This window comes from Pagrus major, chromosome 23 (assembly GCF_040436345.1).
Source record: "Pagrus major chromosome 23, Pma_NU_1.0".
Taxonomy (NCBI): domain Eukaryota; kingdom Metazoa; phylum Chordata; class Actinopteri; order Spariformes; family Sparidae; genus Pagrus; species Pagrus major.
In genome coordinates, this window is record NC_133237.1 from 14531851 (window position 1) to 14549439 (window position 17589).

The following is a 17589-nucleotide window of genomic DNA, read 5'->3' on the forward strand; positions in this document are numbered from 1 at the left end:
AAACAGGGATGCAGCAGCAGCAGCAGCACACCTGCAGGCACCAGGGTTTGGAAATGTAGTCTGGACTGCACACATACATGCATAAATGCCTGCACATGAATGTGAATGTACACAAAGATATATCAACAGAGAGACATATGATCCGACCTCAATCCTATACACACAGACACAGTTCACAACTTGCATGTAGTATTTGTTTCCTCGACACTGCTGCTGCCTGTTTGTTTCTTTAATCTCTCTGTTTATATTTCTGGGTCCAAACCTGTCAGAGGAACTCCGACTAGAGCAATTAGCACGAGGGAAAAGCAAATAAAATGTCTGATGAAAGCAAACCCTGGATCCTGACCTCATTCTGACTGAATCTAGCCAACAGACAGTCATTTCCAAAGCTGTGAATTCCTCAGTGCCAGACTGGCCTCTCTTTGGACGGATTTACAATGGCTGTTTGTGCTTCAAAACATGTCATTATTCTATATTTTGCCTGGGTCATGTCAGTATCCGCAGACCTTTGTTTGAGAGCTCTTTTTTTTTTCAAACTGGTTTTACATCTCAGACGAAGAGCATTGCAATCACAGGCTTTGCGCTGCTTGACGTCGAAAAGTTCATTTATACCTTAAAGGAAAAGTTCGACATTTTGGGACGTAGTACTGATTTGCTTTCTTGTCCAGAGTCAGATAGAAAGATTGATAGAACTCTCATGTAAGCTAAATATGAAGCTACAGTCAGCAGCTGGCTAACACAGCATTACGTAGCGCAAAGACATAGCTAAAAACACAGGGAAACAGCTAGCATGGCTGTGTCTAAACCAATCGTTGGTTTGAGGACTACCATTGAAAGCCTCTAGTTTGGCATTGCAGTTGTCGCTATCTTGTTTTTTTGACCATTTTATTGTTGGTTGGTTTGCGAGCAGGATTACACAAAATTATTTGAATGGGTTTCCACAAAACTTGGATGGAGGATGGGTCTCAGCCCAGAATAAACCCATTTAACTTTTGGTGTGGATCCAGATAAGGTGGTGGGTCCATGCATTTTTTTTTACGTTTTTCTCAGGGAGCACTCTACTGAGCGCCATTCTAGTTTGTTTAACTGGTACAAAAGCCAAATAGCCTTTGTGCTATGCTGAGCTAACCAGCTGCTGTGTTTTCATTATGTTTAACAGACAGCTTTGAGAATGATATCAATATTTTCATCTAGCTCTCGACAAGAAAGTGACAAAGTGTACTGTGTATAGCAATAACATATTGCCAGACTACTTCTTGGTCGGGACCGGTAACTTCCTGGAGTCTCTGCTGGCTGGCAAGAAAAAGTCTAGCACATAAAATGGCACTCGATATTAAACTTTGTTTTTTGTGCAGACTACACATACGAGATACAACGTGTTGAACTAAATTAAGTTAGCCAACAGCTGGCAGTGGCTTCATGTTTACCTTACAGACAGGAGAGTGGTATCAATCTTCTTATCTAACAAAGCAACCCTGAGGATATCAGACAGATAAAATGTAAAATCCTCAATTAGCTAATAGTCACTTTGCCAAATTCATTTATTATCTCTGTCTGAAACGTACCGTGCCCCCGGGCTGAGCGTGTACTGAGTGTGTGTGCACCTCTTTCTCAGACAGATTATCTACCTCAGTTCCCCGTCACCTCTCCTCACTCCTTTTCCATCCCTTCATCCATTCAGACAGCCGCTTGGTGTGCTAGTCAGGTTCAAAGCCTGAACTCCATCTCTTTGCCAGAAGAAACTCTACACCTGCTCCAGCTTCACAGAGTCAGGGAGGGGGGAATATCCCGGCGCTGATCCTTCCTGTACAGCCCTAAAGGTGACACGCTCAGCCTTCAGATACTGTATTTATGGGGCAGAGCCAGTCGCAGGGGCCCCTCCTTGCTCCGGGCCTGTTGTTTCGGAGGCTTGTGTCGGCAGACTTGTCACCGCTTCGGCTATGTGTTGCCTCAGTGTTGAGTCTCAGGGTGCAGGGAGAGTACAAGAGGTTTTGGATAGACATCCTCGGGGCTTTCCTTATTCACAGGGCTGACTGAGACATCTATCACACGGGTTCAAAGGGGCAAGGAGGATTTTCCTCTGCCGGGTCAGCTTACATTTTGTAAAACACTGATGTGTGTCTGTAGCTCTTAATAAAGTGAAGCTCATAACAAGCTCTCGGCATGTTTTCCCAAGTGGCTTCTTATAGATGATGTATGTTAATAATGCATCATTTATGATACAGCCTAAATAGAAAATGTATATAGAAATAAACACAGGCCACAGCCCCAGCCTCTATATGTAGGCATGTTTATGTATAGCTTGAGGAGGGAGGGGTGGAGACTGGTAGAAAAGAGGCGTAGGGAAAGCAGAGGAGAAACCTTGAATGGGAGATTAGTAGACTTGAGAGCGCACAGATACAGCAGGCTGCACATAAACCAGTCATGATATATGACAAAAGTTTCACTCTTATTTTAGTCTTTTTGTGAAATAAAAAAGGGGACAAAGATTATGAGGATTATATCTGACATGCCCACCGTGTCAGAAGCTCTCCATGTGATGCTTCACTTTTGCGCAACAGGTTCTGCGAGATAAATTAAAACAGCATCACCTCCGATCGATGTTGGAAGAAGCAGCATGCTGGTGTCCCCGTTTTGGCACTTTGGCATCGCGCAGGAGATCAACTCATGGGATGTAGTGGATGCAGAGTCAGGTTCAACTTTGGCAAGGTGCTGTCCAAAGTCTCGGTGTTTTTTACCATGCTCCTGATCTTCACCTACTTCTTCTACTGCCTCAGCGGACTTTGCGATTCGGCTCCGAGAGCTTTATACAGCCAAGAGACATTAGACTATGACATTTTGGACGATCATCGCCGCCTTTTCGACGACCTGCGACCATCGCCGCGTCTCCTCCCCGACCGGAACCGCACAGCCTCCGCGGACGCAGAGCAGGTGGACGCGCCGGGAGAGCTGGACGGCGCAAAGGAGAGCGCACAGGACGGTGGCATCCCCGTGTCCAACACGTTCGGGACCAAAAGGTTTCCGCAGGCGATTATAATCGGCGTGAAGAAGGGAGGGACCCGCGCCCTGCTGGAGTTTCTCCGCATCCATCCGGACGTGAGAGCGGTCGGCGCGGAGCCTCATTTCTTCGACAGGTTTTATGATAAAGGACTGGAGTGGTACAGGTAGGTGACAAACACACAACGGGCATTTAGCTCCAAAAACTCTTGTTACAGGTCCAAAACAGAGAACATAAGGCATAATTATGCGCTTGAATCTGATTAAATACTGTGAAAGTCACTTTAAAGGAACAAGTCACCCCAAAATGAAAATTCAGTCATTATCTAACCCTTAACCCCCATGCTGATGGAAAGTCTGGTGAAGTTTCGTGGTCCACAAAACATTTCTGGAGCTTCACAGCAAAAAAAGTGTTGCAGCGTTCTCCTAAACAACTGAAGTAGATGGGGACTTGTTATAAAAGGAATAAAATGTCTCCAGACTGCTTCTCTGCCGTAATCAAAGTCTACTGAAGCCTTGAGATCTAAAATTGATTTGACAAGATGTTATTTGAGCTTGTGCGCCCACTTCAGATGGGGTGCCAATAGTTATTTTAGCTTAGCATCTACACTGAAGATTTAAGCTTTAAGAAGGGTGTAGATAACGTCTTTTCAAATCAATGTGTGATCTCAGGGCTTCCAGAGGATTGGATCACCATAGATGAGCTGTTTGGAGCCATTTTATGTTCTTGTTTCGGTCGTTCTTCTACATTTTAAAACAAGTCCCCATCTACTTCGGCTGTTGCAGCGCTGTTTTGCTGTGAAGCTCCAGAAATGTATAGTGGACTACAACACTTCACCTTTACTTTTAACTTTACATCTGTATGTGGTCAAGCAGATAATGAGTGAGTTTTATTTTTTGGATGAACTTTTCCTTTCAGTCCGACTAGAAATATGACAACTTTGGATGCCGTCTCAGACAGTGCAGGATGACGTACAGCAGTGACTGTCCCCGCTGACACCTGGGCAGAAGTGCTGATGTCTCCTGTCAATACTCTGGACAGCCAAACACTGTCTGGCTGATATATTCAGATCACCAGAAGCCAATATTCTCTCTGCATGCTGCACTTTGGATCAAAAGGCTAGTGGGGTCCCTGAGGAGCACTTCATCATCCTGACAGTCATCCAAACACCATTTATACACTTCAGCATGACATTAACATCCCCACCTTGTTCTGAGTGGGAGTCATACAGACAGACATCAGTGATGACACGTATAAACCTCACTGATGCAATTAATTCCTACCAGATCTTGGCTGCACGTCACAAAGATGTGCTTTTACAGTTCTGTACGTGGAGGCACATACATTAGCTACTGTCTTTGGTGACAGCGGCTGATTTAGGGCAGACCAGAGCTATCATTTGGGTCTAGTTTAAGGCCCTAAAGAAGAGGGATTTAGGACTGGATGAAGCTGAATCCTGATCATCTCCAGATGTTCCCCAGCTTAGCTCCTGGAGAAGGTCCCAACTTAGAGCTTAAACTTCTCGCCAGAGTCAGGAGGCTATTTCTGACCTGTGAGCTTTAAAGGTGCCATAAGGAGAGGGCGAGGTCTGACAGGATGAAGAGCACTGATAAACAAATGCTTTGGTGTAATTTAATCTTCTCTTGGCGTTTTTTCTTTTTCAACCCCCCTTAGCTGCGTTTTAACTGAGAGCATGAGGACACATGGAAACACTTTCACCACTGATAATTTTAGCATGCTGCTAAGCTTCCTCTCTTTTTTTCCTCATAAACACACACATGCGTTTTGGCACTTTGCTCGCTTATCTTCCACTCGTCTTTTACACTTCTCACATTTGTCCTTCTTGCCACATCAGTCTCAACCTCCACACCACTTTCGTTGAGCTCCGCTTCTCCGTCCCCTTCTTTTTAGTGTGTAGGATGCCTTTATGTGGAAATACCTGTGGCAGACCTGGTCGTGACCAGGCCGTGTTTTATGTGTGTTTCTGTGTGTTTTAATTAGCCTGACTGGTGCTGTAAAGCTGTTATGCTTTAATGCTGCTGTTTTGTTCGTGCTTTAACACAGCGGCGACACTGACATGGTCTGTGAACGTTAGATCAGTCACAATAAGGGCTACAGCTAATGATCGTTTTATGGATCAATCTGTTGATTATTTTCTTGTTTTTATCATAAAATGCTCGTTTAAATGTGAGCGCACTGTGATGTAAAATGCTTGTTTAGTTCTCTTGACAGCATAAACCCCCCAAATATTCAGTTTTCTAACATACATGGCAAAGAAAAGCAACTCGTCCTTGGATCTTAGAAACTCGGATCAGCGAATATTTGGTGGTTCTGGTTTTAAAAAATGACTGAAAGATTTGCTGGTTTTCAGAATGGATAATGTCCTATTATTTGACTAATCTAAATATTAAAGGGGCTATGTAGTTCTGGAGAAGAAATTAAAACTCAGAATTATAATATTTACAATATAAATGAGGTAATAATACCAACTCAGAAATATTCATCTTTTCCATAACTGAATAAACAAGCTGTTCTCAGAGGAAAAGAAGGTTCCCAGAACACTGTTTGAAGCTAGAAAGGTGGCAGGGTCCGCCAAATATGTACAAAAACAATATGAAATTGTGTTGTCCTTTAAGGTCAGTTTGTTTAGTCAGATTATTCAGTCATGAAAACAAAGAGAGTTTGTTTATTTAGTTTGTTTAAGGCATAAAAAATCAATTAAGATTTTTCTCTTCTGATTAAAATGTCTTCGCCAAACCTACATAGTGCACCTTTAATCAAGTAATCGTTTCAGTTCTTATCATAGTATCCACCAAAGCAAAACGAAGAAGAAGAAAAAAATAAAATGCTGCCATTTTTCAAAGTCACGATGAAAAAATATCTCTCTATCTTTGTAAGTGTTGATTTTTCAGGCTTTTATATGGATTTGACAAATTGCTGCAGGACAGATGGACGAGTTCAACCAGTTCTCATGGGTGTGATCCACAAGAAATACTGCTATACTGCTATTTTGTTGATTCTTTTAGTAAAATTGGCTATTTTCTTCTCTGGGTGTAAACTTGGCTGTAACTCGAGGGGGGAAAGAGTTGGAAGGATTAACAGCTACAATAGAGACGGCAGCAACGTGATCCTGGGTGAAATCACTGAAAGAGGATTCCCCCTGTTGTCACCGAATCTCAGAAATTGGGGAAAAAATCTGTTTGCTGTCATCCGCAGTGACCCACAGAGAGGCCGCTGGAAGTCACAGAGCTCAGCAGTGTGTGTGTGTGTGTGTGTGTGTGGGTGGATGACAGTTAAAAGTCATCCATGTGGAAAAAGCAAGTCCTCCTCACCTTACTGTCAGTGAACGGAGAGTCAACTCACACATCTGGAAGCTGACAAACACTCGCACACTTTCTCGAGCTCCCCGCTTCATCTGCGGCTCTCGGGTCAACACCATCGTATTTCCAGAATACAAATGGATCTGAATATTTCACTGGATCATTAATTTAATCCTATACAGAACCAGTTAGCCTACATTGTCTTGTTCATTATTGTATCGACTCTCCCTTCCAGGCATTTATGACCTTTGCGTGCTTGGATTTCAGCCATAACAGATAAAGAAAACGTGCTTGAATGCCTCCAGATAATTCTGTCTGATTCTCATAATGAGTAATAAAAGCATAGCCTTTGCCAAAGACACATTTCAGATTAAATTATCTGACAACAGTTTGTGCGTTGTGATCCTCCGCCTGCTTCCACATGTCTTGGACGGGGAAATAAGCACAAACTGAAGGCCGTTTCGGCAGATGGATGAGAGTCGTGTGTCAGACGCTGGCGATCTGTACACTGGAGACACTTCACAGGCGCAGCAGTCCTGTTCCTACAGCATTGTCCTCTGTGAGACAAACTCAGACCTCATTCAATGCGTGTTTTCCATCACTTTTATCTCGAGCGATCCAGTCCGTCTTCTCCTCTCCACCCAGTCTGTCCCTCCATCCAAACCCTTCTCTCGTTTGCATGTGTGCATACGAGCCCATTACGGGAATGGAAAAGCCACAAATAGTGCATTCAAAATGAGGCAAAGATTTAATGAATTTTCTGTGTTGTTTTATGGCTTTAAGGGGACTTCATGGAGTGATGGGTTTCATATGGGACTTGAGAGCCACCGCAGAAAACTGAAAAACCTCAGCTTTCCATGGCACAATGGTCCTGATTGTCATGGCTTTGTCACCGTGATGCGGGCTGGAATGAGTAACCCATAAGACTTTTATTTTCATTTTTTTGTATCTTCAGTCCCTTGATGATGTTAAAATTAGAACACTGATTGCAACTGTCTTGTAGCCGAACAAGCAGTTGTTATATTAAAAGAGATGAATTCTTTGAATCCAAAATAACATCCTAGAGTATAAATACATAATAGAAATCCTTCTTTCTATTTGAGGAAAAACACCAGTCCACGAATTTCATCAATATTTTGAAAGCTTGTCAATCAGCTGACCTACAGTCTTGACACCAAAGGCCATGCCACGATCGGATTGCTATTAAAATATAGTATAAATCCTTTAAGGGCGGCAGCACAAGGGCAAGGAGAAATGAGATTGGTCCTTAAAAAGACATAGATTTTTGTGAATTAGGATATGAAGTGATGACAACAGGTGAAAATGATAATAAAAAATCCAGGGTCCGCAGGATAATGTATGGGCCATTTTTCATATTGCATTTTCAATCTAATATACACTTACTTGGATTAATTTCGTTGGACCAGAAAATAAAGTAATAAGACCTTCCTCACCCCTTTTACTTCTATTAATCCAGATCTGCTTAATTCAGGACTTTTGATTTTGTTATATTTTTAAAAACTCTACTCCTGACCCAGTCGCCTTATTGTTTTCTGCATTACAAAAAGAAATGCATATTTTAATGGTAGGTTTCTGCAGTAAATTGTGTAAAATATACCTACTGTCCTTCACAGTTTATAAACTAGAGTAGATACCAGTTCAGTGCAGTTAGATGACTTCAGTTTGTTGTCATGTATGTAATTCATCAGATCTTTGCTGTATTGACATTAAATTACAGGCATATTGAGAGGCATTGATCAGACATGACAGAGTACCACACAATATTTAATCTCCCTGTAGGCCTATATTGGATTGGTTGATTGGTTGACTGATACATAAATGAATCATGATTGATTTTTAATATCGTAAATATGACATTTCATTTTTGTAGTTTTACGTTACGATGAAACAAAATAATTTGTTTTACTTCCTTTACGAGCTGTCAAGATTTGCTTCTTTACTGTATCTGGTGGGTGAGACTGTGTATGGTATTCTGTCAGGGGCCAGGTTCAAACACTTAGCATGTCAGTCAGGATTTTTGACAGCTGAAATGGCGAAAGTGGACTCTAATGCGCATGGGGCGATGTTTTCCAGAGTGAGGGTGATTTTCCCAACACCTCATTCTGTGTCCAGCCCCGAGGCCATTAGCGATAGAGGCTGAACACGACTGATTGGTCTAGCAGACCAGGAAGTGGTCTCTGTAAGTTCTGAGTTGTATTGTGTTTTAATGGTGGTGGGGTTTGGCTGGAGTCGGGTCTAGGTGATGTTATAAGGTTTGAAACGGCCCACACTCACACCCCATATGGTGGAAATTATTATAATTTGAGGTGCATTGTGGTGCATTTTGGGGCGCCTGTAAAATCTTATGGAGGTTTCAGTCATGTCAGACTGCAGTTAGCTAGTGAGGAAAATACTGTGTGAAGGAATAATGGTTTTGTTTCAGTTGGCCAAAATGAAATGTTTCAGATACTTGTTAGTCATGCTCAGTTATGCTGCTATTTCCAGAAAAGAATAACACAAGGTTGCAAATTGATGGGCGTATCCAGTGGAAATACATTTTAAAGCCAGTTAAAATATAAATAACCCTAAAAACTGTGCATAATTGTAACTAACAACCAAGAGAACCACCATCTGTTAGCATCAAGCTAATATCAGTACAGTATTTGGAAACCGATCGTTTTCCTAGCATCACGTATCAAAAACTGTCAGTACTGAAAGTCTTGCTGACTTCTTCTTTGATTAGATATTTCACAATTGTTTTGAACATTTTCTTTAAAGTTAAGTTTGTGTACTGCTATTATCCAGCCATGCTAGCAGCCCTGTGAGGTTGTACTTACGTAGGCGCAGCAGCGTTTTGAGCTACATGCTAACAGTGACAGTACCAACATGCCCATGTTAAGCAGGTATAATGTTTACTACAATGTTTGCTATCTTAATAAAGATACTGAAGTTATTACAGTTCCTCTTAAGGACGACATGAATAGTTGTTGAGATAGTCTCGACCAAAATGGTGGATCCATTTTGTTTTATAGAAAAAAGATTTTGTCGAACAAAATACTTGATATTTTTCAATGTGAGATGTCATAGAAATAATCGTTTTGGCATTAGCACAGATATAGAACATTTTCTATCAATACCCATCATCAGTCAGCACTTCCACCCTGCTAAGTGTTTCTGCTACCTCCATGTGCGAAATGCCAACATCCTGTTCAGACTCCTAATTATGACTGGACGCTCATATGCCATGCAGTCACTAATTACCCACTGACCAACAAAAGTATTTGATTTCTTTATAGAAAAGCCCACACAGGCACACACATGTGTATGATTTTACCCCCCCAGCCACCCACTCTTTTACACACACACACACACACACACACACACACACACACACACACACACACACATACTCATATCCAAAGTCATTGCACTGGTATCCTGCTGTAAACCACCAAAGATGAAAATATAAAACACTGTAGTCTCTGTGGAAGTATAGCACTTCAACTCACCTCCTGTCGAGAAAACCCTCCATTACTGCACCATTATTCATAAGAAAAAAATAATCTGATAACAATGAATTTAAAACCTGTGGGTGGCAACGGTCTTTCTGCCGGTCGTGTGGTTTCCCCGAGGGATCTAACCATCCACTTCCTCTCTCTGCCCATGGAGAGAGATGACGGGTGTCGGCAAAATTCACCTCCAGGCTGACACTGGCATCGAGTGTTTAGTGTGTTTGTGTGTGGGACGAATATTACTTTAGCTCCAATACACACTGCAGCATTGTTTATAATGTTCTTGCTCAGTCTCAAGCTCATCCTCAGGCGACCTTTGGTTTTATACACGTTGATTTGTCTCTTTCAAACTTTGGCGTCCATGACACTTTGAAGCCTGGTCGCCTGCTCAGGTTTCTGTATGAACAAAGAACATAGAGACAGTATGGCGACATTTGCTCTTTGTAACCCCCAGACAATGATGACTCCTCTTGTGTGTGTGTGTCGGTGGCCTGTTGATGTGCCGTCATGGTGAACCTTAATGCTTTGTTAGTGTGGTGCAGTCAGGTAAGTTTGACATTTTGCGAAAAACACACAAAGAAAACGCTTTTTTGTGGACAGTTGGATGAAAAATATTGGTACTACTCTCATTTCTGTTCATTAAACATGAAGTTACCTTCAGAATCTGGCTAGCATAGCTCAGCATAAAGAATTGAAAGTAGTAACTATGTCATTTTTGTTGAAAACATTCAAAAGTTAACAAAAATGATCAACAGAATGTGAAGAAATAACAACTTTGACGTTATGACGTCTATGTAGGCTCCTTGTACTGTGTTGAAGAGATACCTACTCAACTTAGCATGCTAACCAGCTAGCCCTGACCTGGTTCAGAGTGCCTGTACTAGCGGTGCAAACACCAACACTGCCCTGGTGCTCCAAGCTCCTAGTCCGGACCGCTAGCTGCACGGCTAACTGAGCTAATGGCTACAGTTAGCAGTAGATAGCACTTACTCTGGTGATGTGCTTCCCCCAATTTGTCTTGAGTAGATAGCAAGTAAATCTCCTCACCAAAATGTTGAACTATTCCTGTAATTTATCCTCGTGCATATTCTTGCAGAGCCACAGAGAGCAGCTCAACTCCAGGCAAGAAAACAAACAAGCATATTTCCTGATCTGTCAAACAAATTTCTTTAACTGCTCTATTTGCTGCCTGTTGAACTTAAGGGATTTATTTTATTTGTTTTTCTGTTGTTTTCTGGTCAGAGGAAACTGGCAACACATGCTTCACCCAGGCATGAAGGCGTAAATCGAGGTTCCCACACTCATCCTGTCAGCCTGTCCGTGGCCCTCGGGCTCCTTCTGTCACCCTCTGAGCATAGCAGCACTGCTGGGAAATGTTTTCACTCAGTTTGTTGTTTGCTCTCCGGCTCGTTTTTTTACGGCCTTGATTTTCCACTGACTCATTAATTGGGTCTCGGCTATGAAAGCGTTTGGACGTGGAAACGCCTGCCAGAGCAGAAGCCTCTCCTTCAGCGAGTCGGTGTTTGGCGTAGATGGTCCAGCAAATGAGTATAATAACCCGCGGAATGTGAGATCTGTTTTTGTTTTTCGAAAATGACATGATAATTGGATTTTTAGGATCTTTTTGGGTACACTCAGTTCTACACTCTGTGCAGAATGCCTTTCGTTAGGGCGCTAGAGGGGATGTAGCTGCAGCACTTCAGCGGGAGAACCCATAATCTCGGGGGCAGGAAGTCTCTGGGCCACATCCTTGTTGCCAGAGTTAGTATTTAATCTTCTGATCCAGACATATCAGTGGTGTAATCAGCGCTGTAGCACTTCAGGGTAGAAAAGCGCTACATCCTTTAAGCAGCAGGGAGTTCCAGACTAATGTGGCTAGTCAGCAAGGCTTTCCAATACTGAGCTAAATAGAAAACATCTTCGTGCCCTGAGTTACTCTCCCTGCACATTCATATGGAGTTGACTGAGAGGTTTATTTCCCTAAGTTGAATGTGAGAGCTGCATTTGTTAGAACATATAGCACAACAATAGATTTACATGCATGAGGAAATTGAAAAGAAATTAATCATCCCTGATCTGTTTACAGTTTCTCCTGACACCACATACAGGAACAGATTTATGATAGAAAATGGCTGTTATTGATTCTCCGATAATGAGGCAGATTGAGATGAGGGAGATAGGGACCGGAGGGGAGGAGGGGGGGAGCCACAATTCATTAACTATTCATGAGTATGGAAAGACAACTTATGGTCAATTATTGAAGTGACACTTATGTCAAGGAGTGAAGGACAAATCCAAGAGTATATGGATGAGTAGAGGACAGAGAGGGAGACGAGCGCTCAGTTTCTCATCAGTAAACACTGACACCTCTGTGCTTGCATGTGCGTCACACTCACACTCACACACACACACACACACGCAAGTGCACACACACACAGTGAACAATCCGTCATATAGAGACAGACGTATTGATTAGACACAGATAAACAGGGGACAGACAGGCAGCGATAGGCCATTTGCAGCTCTTGTAGTTGGATAATAATCAATTAATGGTCTTTTATTATGGGGATCATTTAATGGGGGTGGGTTGAAACGGCTTAACTTTAAGTAAAGAGGGGAAACTGGAAACTTACACGAGAACAACTGCAGAGAAGTCTTTTTCCTCCTTCACATTCATGGTCACGTTGAGAACAAATACTTTTTCAGTCGTTACAGAACTACAGAAGGATCTTCATACACCGCAGTTCCCTAAATATAAACCCTTTAGCAGAGAGTTTTACCCTTTGTTTCCCGGAAACAGCTAGTTTGGCTCTGTCCAAGATAACTGCACCAGTCCAAGAAATAGTCCAGCATGTAGCTAACCATCTCTTAAACCACATTGTCTTGCTTTTATACTTTCGCATTTGCACATACTAAACAAACCAGATATACTGTTGAGTACATCAGTGAGCTTTAGAGGTACTGGAGGTGGACTTTGTTACCTTCAAACAGAGACAGGCTAGCTCTTTCCCCTTCCTAAACTAAGCTAAACTTAGCTGAGATAAGCTAAACTAAGCTAACCAGCTTACAGACATGAGAGTAGCATTAATGTTCTCACCTAACTCTTTTGCTAAGAAATTAAATATGTGTGTTTTTTGGGGGGATTTAGGCGCAGAAATGGAGTATGTATACAATCTGCCTTGTTGCACCACCAAATCAAACTGTGGCTCTAGAGGGGTGTGCAGTTGGCTGCAACCTGCAAACACACCGTTAGATGCCAACACATCTTCCACACTAGACCTCCGCTTAACCTTCGTTCTCTCAGCTGGAATATAAGAATCTAAATAATGTTGGCGAATGAACTCAAGGCTCAAGTGAAGTTAATCTTTCTACGTGGAAGACGAGTGTATTTGTTAGTGTTTTTTAATGATCGGCTCAAAATGATTCATGCCTTTTGCTTTTACTACAAGTTTGCTTTCCAATTACAGTTGAATCAGCGCTCGCCCACAGATGATCTCACTAGAATAACCGGCTAAATTAAAATAAATTTTCCTTGGATGTCCATCTGTGATTTACATTTCTGAGTGGCCTCTTGTCAGTGACATTTGGACTCTGTGCAGACTTTCAATCTGAAACAAATAAAGCAAACAGGCTGCATGACTTGCTCAGCCACATGAAAGCTCTCCGTTTCCAGTAACACAGTATAAGTTGTGTGGAGTAAATGAACTACAGACTATTTATTTGCTGTTTCAAACATTGCTCATCCTCCATGTCATGCAAAACAATTTGTCTCTTGAAATCCAAATCCACCACAGTTTCGCCTCACTCCGTATGTCAATGTCGAATGTAGACACAAGAAGAAACGCTGGGTCTGGCGAGTACCCACAATGCCAGCTTGCCAGAAATAAAAGCAGTCTGTGTAACAGGCGGGACAGCTACTTTGAACTGTGATGAGCCGCTGTTGAACAAACTTTCTCAGAGTTTATAGGACAGCAGGTGCACACAATATGTAGAGATAAAAGAAACATATATCAACATCGGGAGATAAAGCATTCGTTTAGCTTATTAAACATCATCGCTGCACTATAGTAACACATAATTCAGCACATGCCTTTTTACTGGCATATTTCTACACAGCATCCCTCCTCATTGCAGCCATATGTTTAACACACTAGCTGAGCTCAGCAGCTTGCCATCCTGGTTGCACTTCCTGCACACGTTGGTCTGTTTGGGTCCTTGCAGGAACCCGGAGGGGAGGTGAGGGTGGTGGTGATGAGGGGGCGGGGGTGGGGGGACACTTTGCTCTTGCAGGAAGAAGGGGGGGTGGGGGTGGGGGGTGTAGGAAATTGCTGTTAAGTGGTTCTTGAGGCTTTGTGGTTTTGACTCATCAGGCCTGTAGCGAGTGGATGGTCCTTTTGTGCAGGACTTACAGTGAGATTCAGATGGGCTGTCTGGGGCCCCGGCACATAAACACACTACGGCGTATGGAGCTTTAATCACACAGATTTTGGGGTACTTTAAGGTTTAGTGTATGTAATGTGTTTACGTTATCTCTTAATGTTCTTTTCACTGAAGTCAGTAGATTTGAATTTGTACCCCAAAGGAAAAAGATTTATTTAGGTGTCTGGTCTCTATGAGTTGTTACAATTTCATGCAGATGCAAATAAAAATCCAGATCTAGCGGATTTATTTTATTTGATATTGAATTAGACTTTACTGAGTTAAAGGGGACTATTGTGCCTTGGCGGAGGTATACGCTCTACTGAGGGCTATTCTAGTAACGTTGAGAATATGCGTTACTTCTATGTTTGATGTAAAGGAGTTGCTCATAGGGATCCACAAAGAAGTATCCCCCAACTTAGAAAGTTTTTGTGTCTTTTAGCTACAGTATTGTTTCTGGTTACTGTTTTCGTTCACTCTCATTAGGCAGCTGCTTTCTGTGAAAAAGCTCTGATAAACCAACTGTATGCTACCCGTGCATCACCAAACAGGCAGACAGATTAAATTAAGAACTAGCTGGTGAACATAGAGGAGTGTTTAGCAGCAAAAGAGCCAGATATTTCCTTCAGGAGTTGGTGGAGACCAAAAATGGAGCTAAAAGAGATTTAATATTGGATTTACATTCATCAGCTGGACAGAAAGACGACTCCAAATAAAAGCTAATTTTGCTCTGTGTCTGCTGGATGTGTGTAATCACTGTTTTTTAACTTTATATGATTGAGGTTATAAGTCAATGTCTTCTTTTCATTTAGGAACCTGATGCCTCGGACGCTGGACGGCCAGATCACCATGGAGAAGACACCCAGCTACTTTGTCACAAAGGAGGCTCCTGGCCGCGTCTGCACTATGAACTGCCAAACCAAGCTCATTGTGGTGGTGAGGGATCCCGTGACACGGGCTGTCTCCGACTACACCCAAACACTGTCCAAGAACCCAGGCCTTCCATCCTTCCAGAGCCTGGCTTTGAAAAACTTCTCAACAGGTCTGATTGACACCTCATGGAGCGCTGTGCGCATCGGCCTCTACGCCAAACATCTGGAGAACTGGCTCCAGCACTTCCCCTTGTCTCATTTTCTGTTTGTTAGCGGCGAGCGGCTGGTGTCTGATCCGGCTGGGGAGATGGGCCGTGTTCAGGACTTCCTGGGTCTGAAAAGGGTCGTTTCAGACAAACACTTCTACTTCAACCAGACTAAAGGTTTTCCCTGCTTGAAGAAGCCAGAGGGGAGCAGCAGACCACGCTGCCTTGGAAAGTCTAAGGGCAGACCCCATCCACAGATCCCCTCCGAGGTCCTGCAGAGGCTCAGAGACTTCTACAGGCCCTTTAACCACAGATTTTACCAGATGAGTGGACAAGACTTTGGCTGGGACTAACAGCAGATTCTTGTCATATATCCCAGATAAAAGCCAGTCTTCTACTTTCTCATGAGATTGACTGTGTAATGCTCCACGGGGCTAACGTTCTCAGGGACGGGGTAGAGGAACACGGAGTCCACAGACTGAATTCTGCCTCAGTGGAATCAACATGACATGCAGCACATGAACTCACTGTTTCGCTGTAGACAGAAGCCGACATGGACACAGTGCTGCCAATATATATATAGTTAATGGCTTAGTTATTAAACCATTAAAACATTTTCTTGCTTGTATGTAAATGTCATTGTCATGTCTTGTATGTAAATGTTTGAAGCAAACTATGTACCAAAGGGAAAGCAGACGTTGCCTTTGAATATAATTTTTGACTTTCTTTGTTTTGTTTATGAAATAAGCTGATATTTATATTTTCTGTTGATTTGAAACAGATTTCTTTTATAAAAGAAAAGTATTTATTACATGATAAGGAAAGACATAAAAATGAGTATGCGCTCATTGACAGGACATTGGAAAAAATGTCATACTTCATGATAAACCACTATTTCTTCTTACTGCATTTATATTTTTCATTAGATTTTCTGTTTCCAAATGCTACATATATTAGTTTGCAGTTTTTTCTCAGTTCTTAGCAGTTGATATACCAATGATACCTCATCTGTAAATATGAAATGTTAACAACAGAAACCACACATACGCACATTCCACTTGTAGGTATTTGTAGATACTTCTTGCTTCAAAGCTACATTGCTATTCTAATTGCCTTTGACAGTAGCAAATATATCCACTGTTACCCCGTTAAAATAATTACTGTCTTGATCTGTGATTATTTTGAACCTTTTTAAACTCCATGTGTAAAGTACACAAAGCACAGTGGCATGTATTAAACCTTAACTCTGACTGATTCTTTGTGTCGTGAAGTAAAGTTTTATCTGACATCCAGAGTATGATGTTTTATCCTTTTTCTTTGACATTCATTTGTGGGGTTTGTGGGTCACGATAGAAAAAGTAAAAAACTCCATAGGCTGACCATTACACGTTACCACGACGATGAAGGTCACTCACTTCGTCCAAATACACTAATATATTAATGGCAATAACAGGCTGTCGGCCAAATGGGCAGTCCAGCTAATTGGGTCAACACTTCAATACAAGATCAGTGCTTTTGCCTTATTTCGGTGTTTTCTACGCAGATAATCAACTGGTGTGTATGAGACGGTATTCCTGGGAGTATTTTAACTTAATATCATGTATGTAGTCACTGTGTATGCTCGAGACCTCTTTTGGAAGCCTCTAATTGTAGTATGAGTCAGCTGGAAACATTAAAACTTACGCCAGAGACAGCAGTTTCAACGGAGCTAATCTTAGCTTAGTTTGCTAGCAACGGCTGTCACTGGTGAATTTGGGACAGTTCAGCTGACAAAATTGTCGGTCGTCATCTAGAACGTACGTCTGTCCCATTGTTTGCCTACTGTTTGAAAAATGATGACGACTTTGGACAGCGTAGTGGCGTTGTTAATGATAACTAAGAGGGGCGGGCTCAGTGAAGGATCAGTTCTTCCATGATAAGATGTTTGCGCTGCCGCAACCCAAACTGTCACTCTCTCTGCGTCCTCGTCTGATCCTCTCCTTTATTTATGCCTTCAAACTTTTGCTCCCTCACTAACTTTATTTTCTCACCAGAGAGAGCTCTCCCTCCGTCCCCTCCCTCGCTTCTTCAGCTCCTCTCACACTGCTTTTCCCCTCTCGCCACTTCCACACAGTGAGACCACATGTACAGTCTGAGGCCTGCGTGCGCTGTGGCCTTTAATTATGAAAGATGTCAGCTCACTTAGAGAACCCCCTCCTTCCTCTCAGGGCTCAGAATTAGCAGCAGAGCTCTTCTCTTTCATGGTACACTATCCTATACGGG

General features: G+C 42.4%; 1 protein-coding gene across 1 annotated transcript; it reads left to right on the plus strand.

Annotated features, from left to right (window-relative positions):
• Positions 1–2667: 2667 nt before the first annotated feature.
• On the plus strand, positions 2668–15680 carry LOC141019838 (heparan sulfate glucosamine 3-O-sulfotransferase 6-like). Its single transcript, XM_073494859.1, has 2 exons — positions 2668–3164; positions 15062–15680. Exons 1-2 carry the CDS (start codon positions 2668–2670, stop codon positions 15678–15680), a joined length of 1116 nt encoding a protein of 371 aa, XP_073350960.1.
• Positions 15681–17589: the final 1909 nt, after the last annotated feature.

Excerpts from the sequence above, each read along its gene's own strand:
- LOC141019838 (XM_073494859.1), top strand. The coding sequence starts at position 2,668 with ATGGGATGTAGTGGATGCAGAGTCAGGTTCAACTTTGGCAAGGTGCTG. Across the intron at positions 3,165-15,061 it reads AAAGGACTGGAGTGGTACAG|GAACCTGATGCCTCGGACGC; the intron begins GTAGGTGACAAA and ends CTTTTCATTTAG.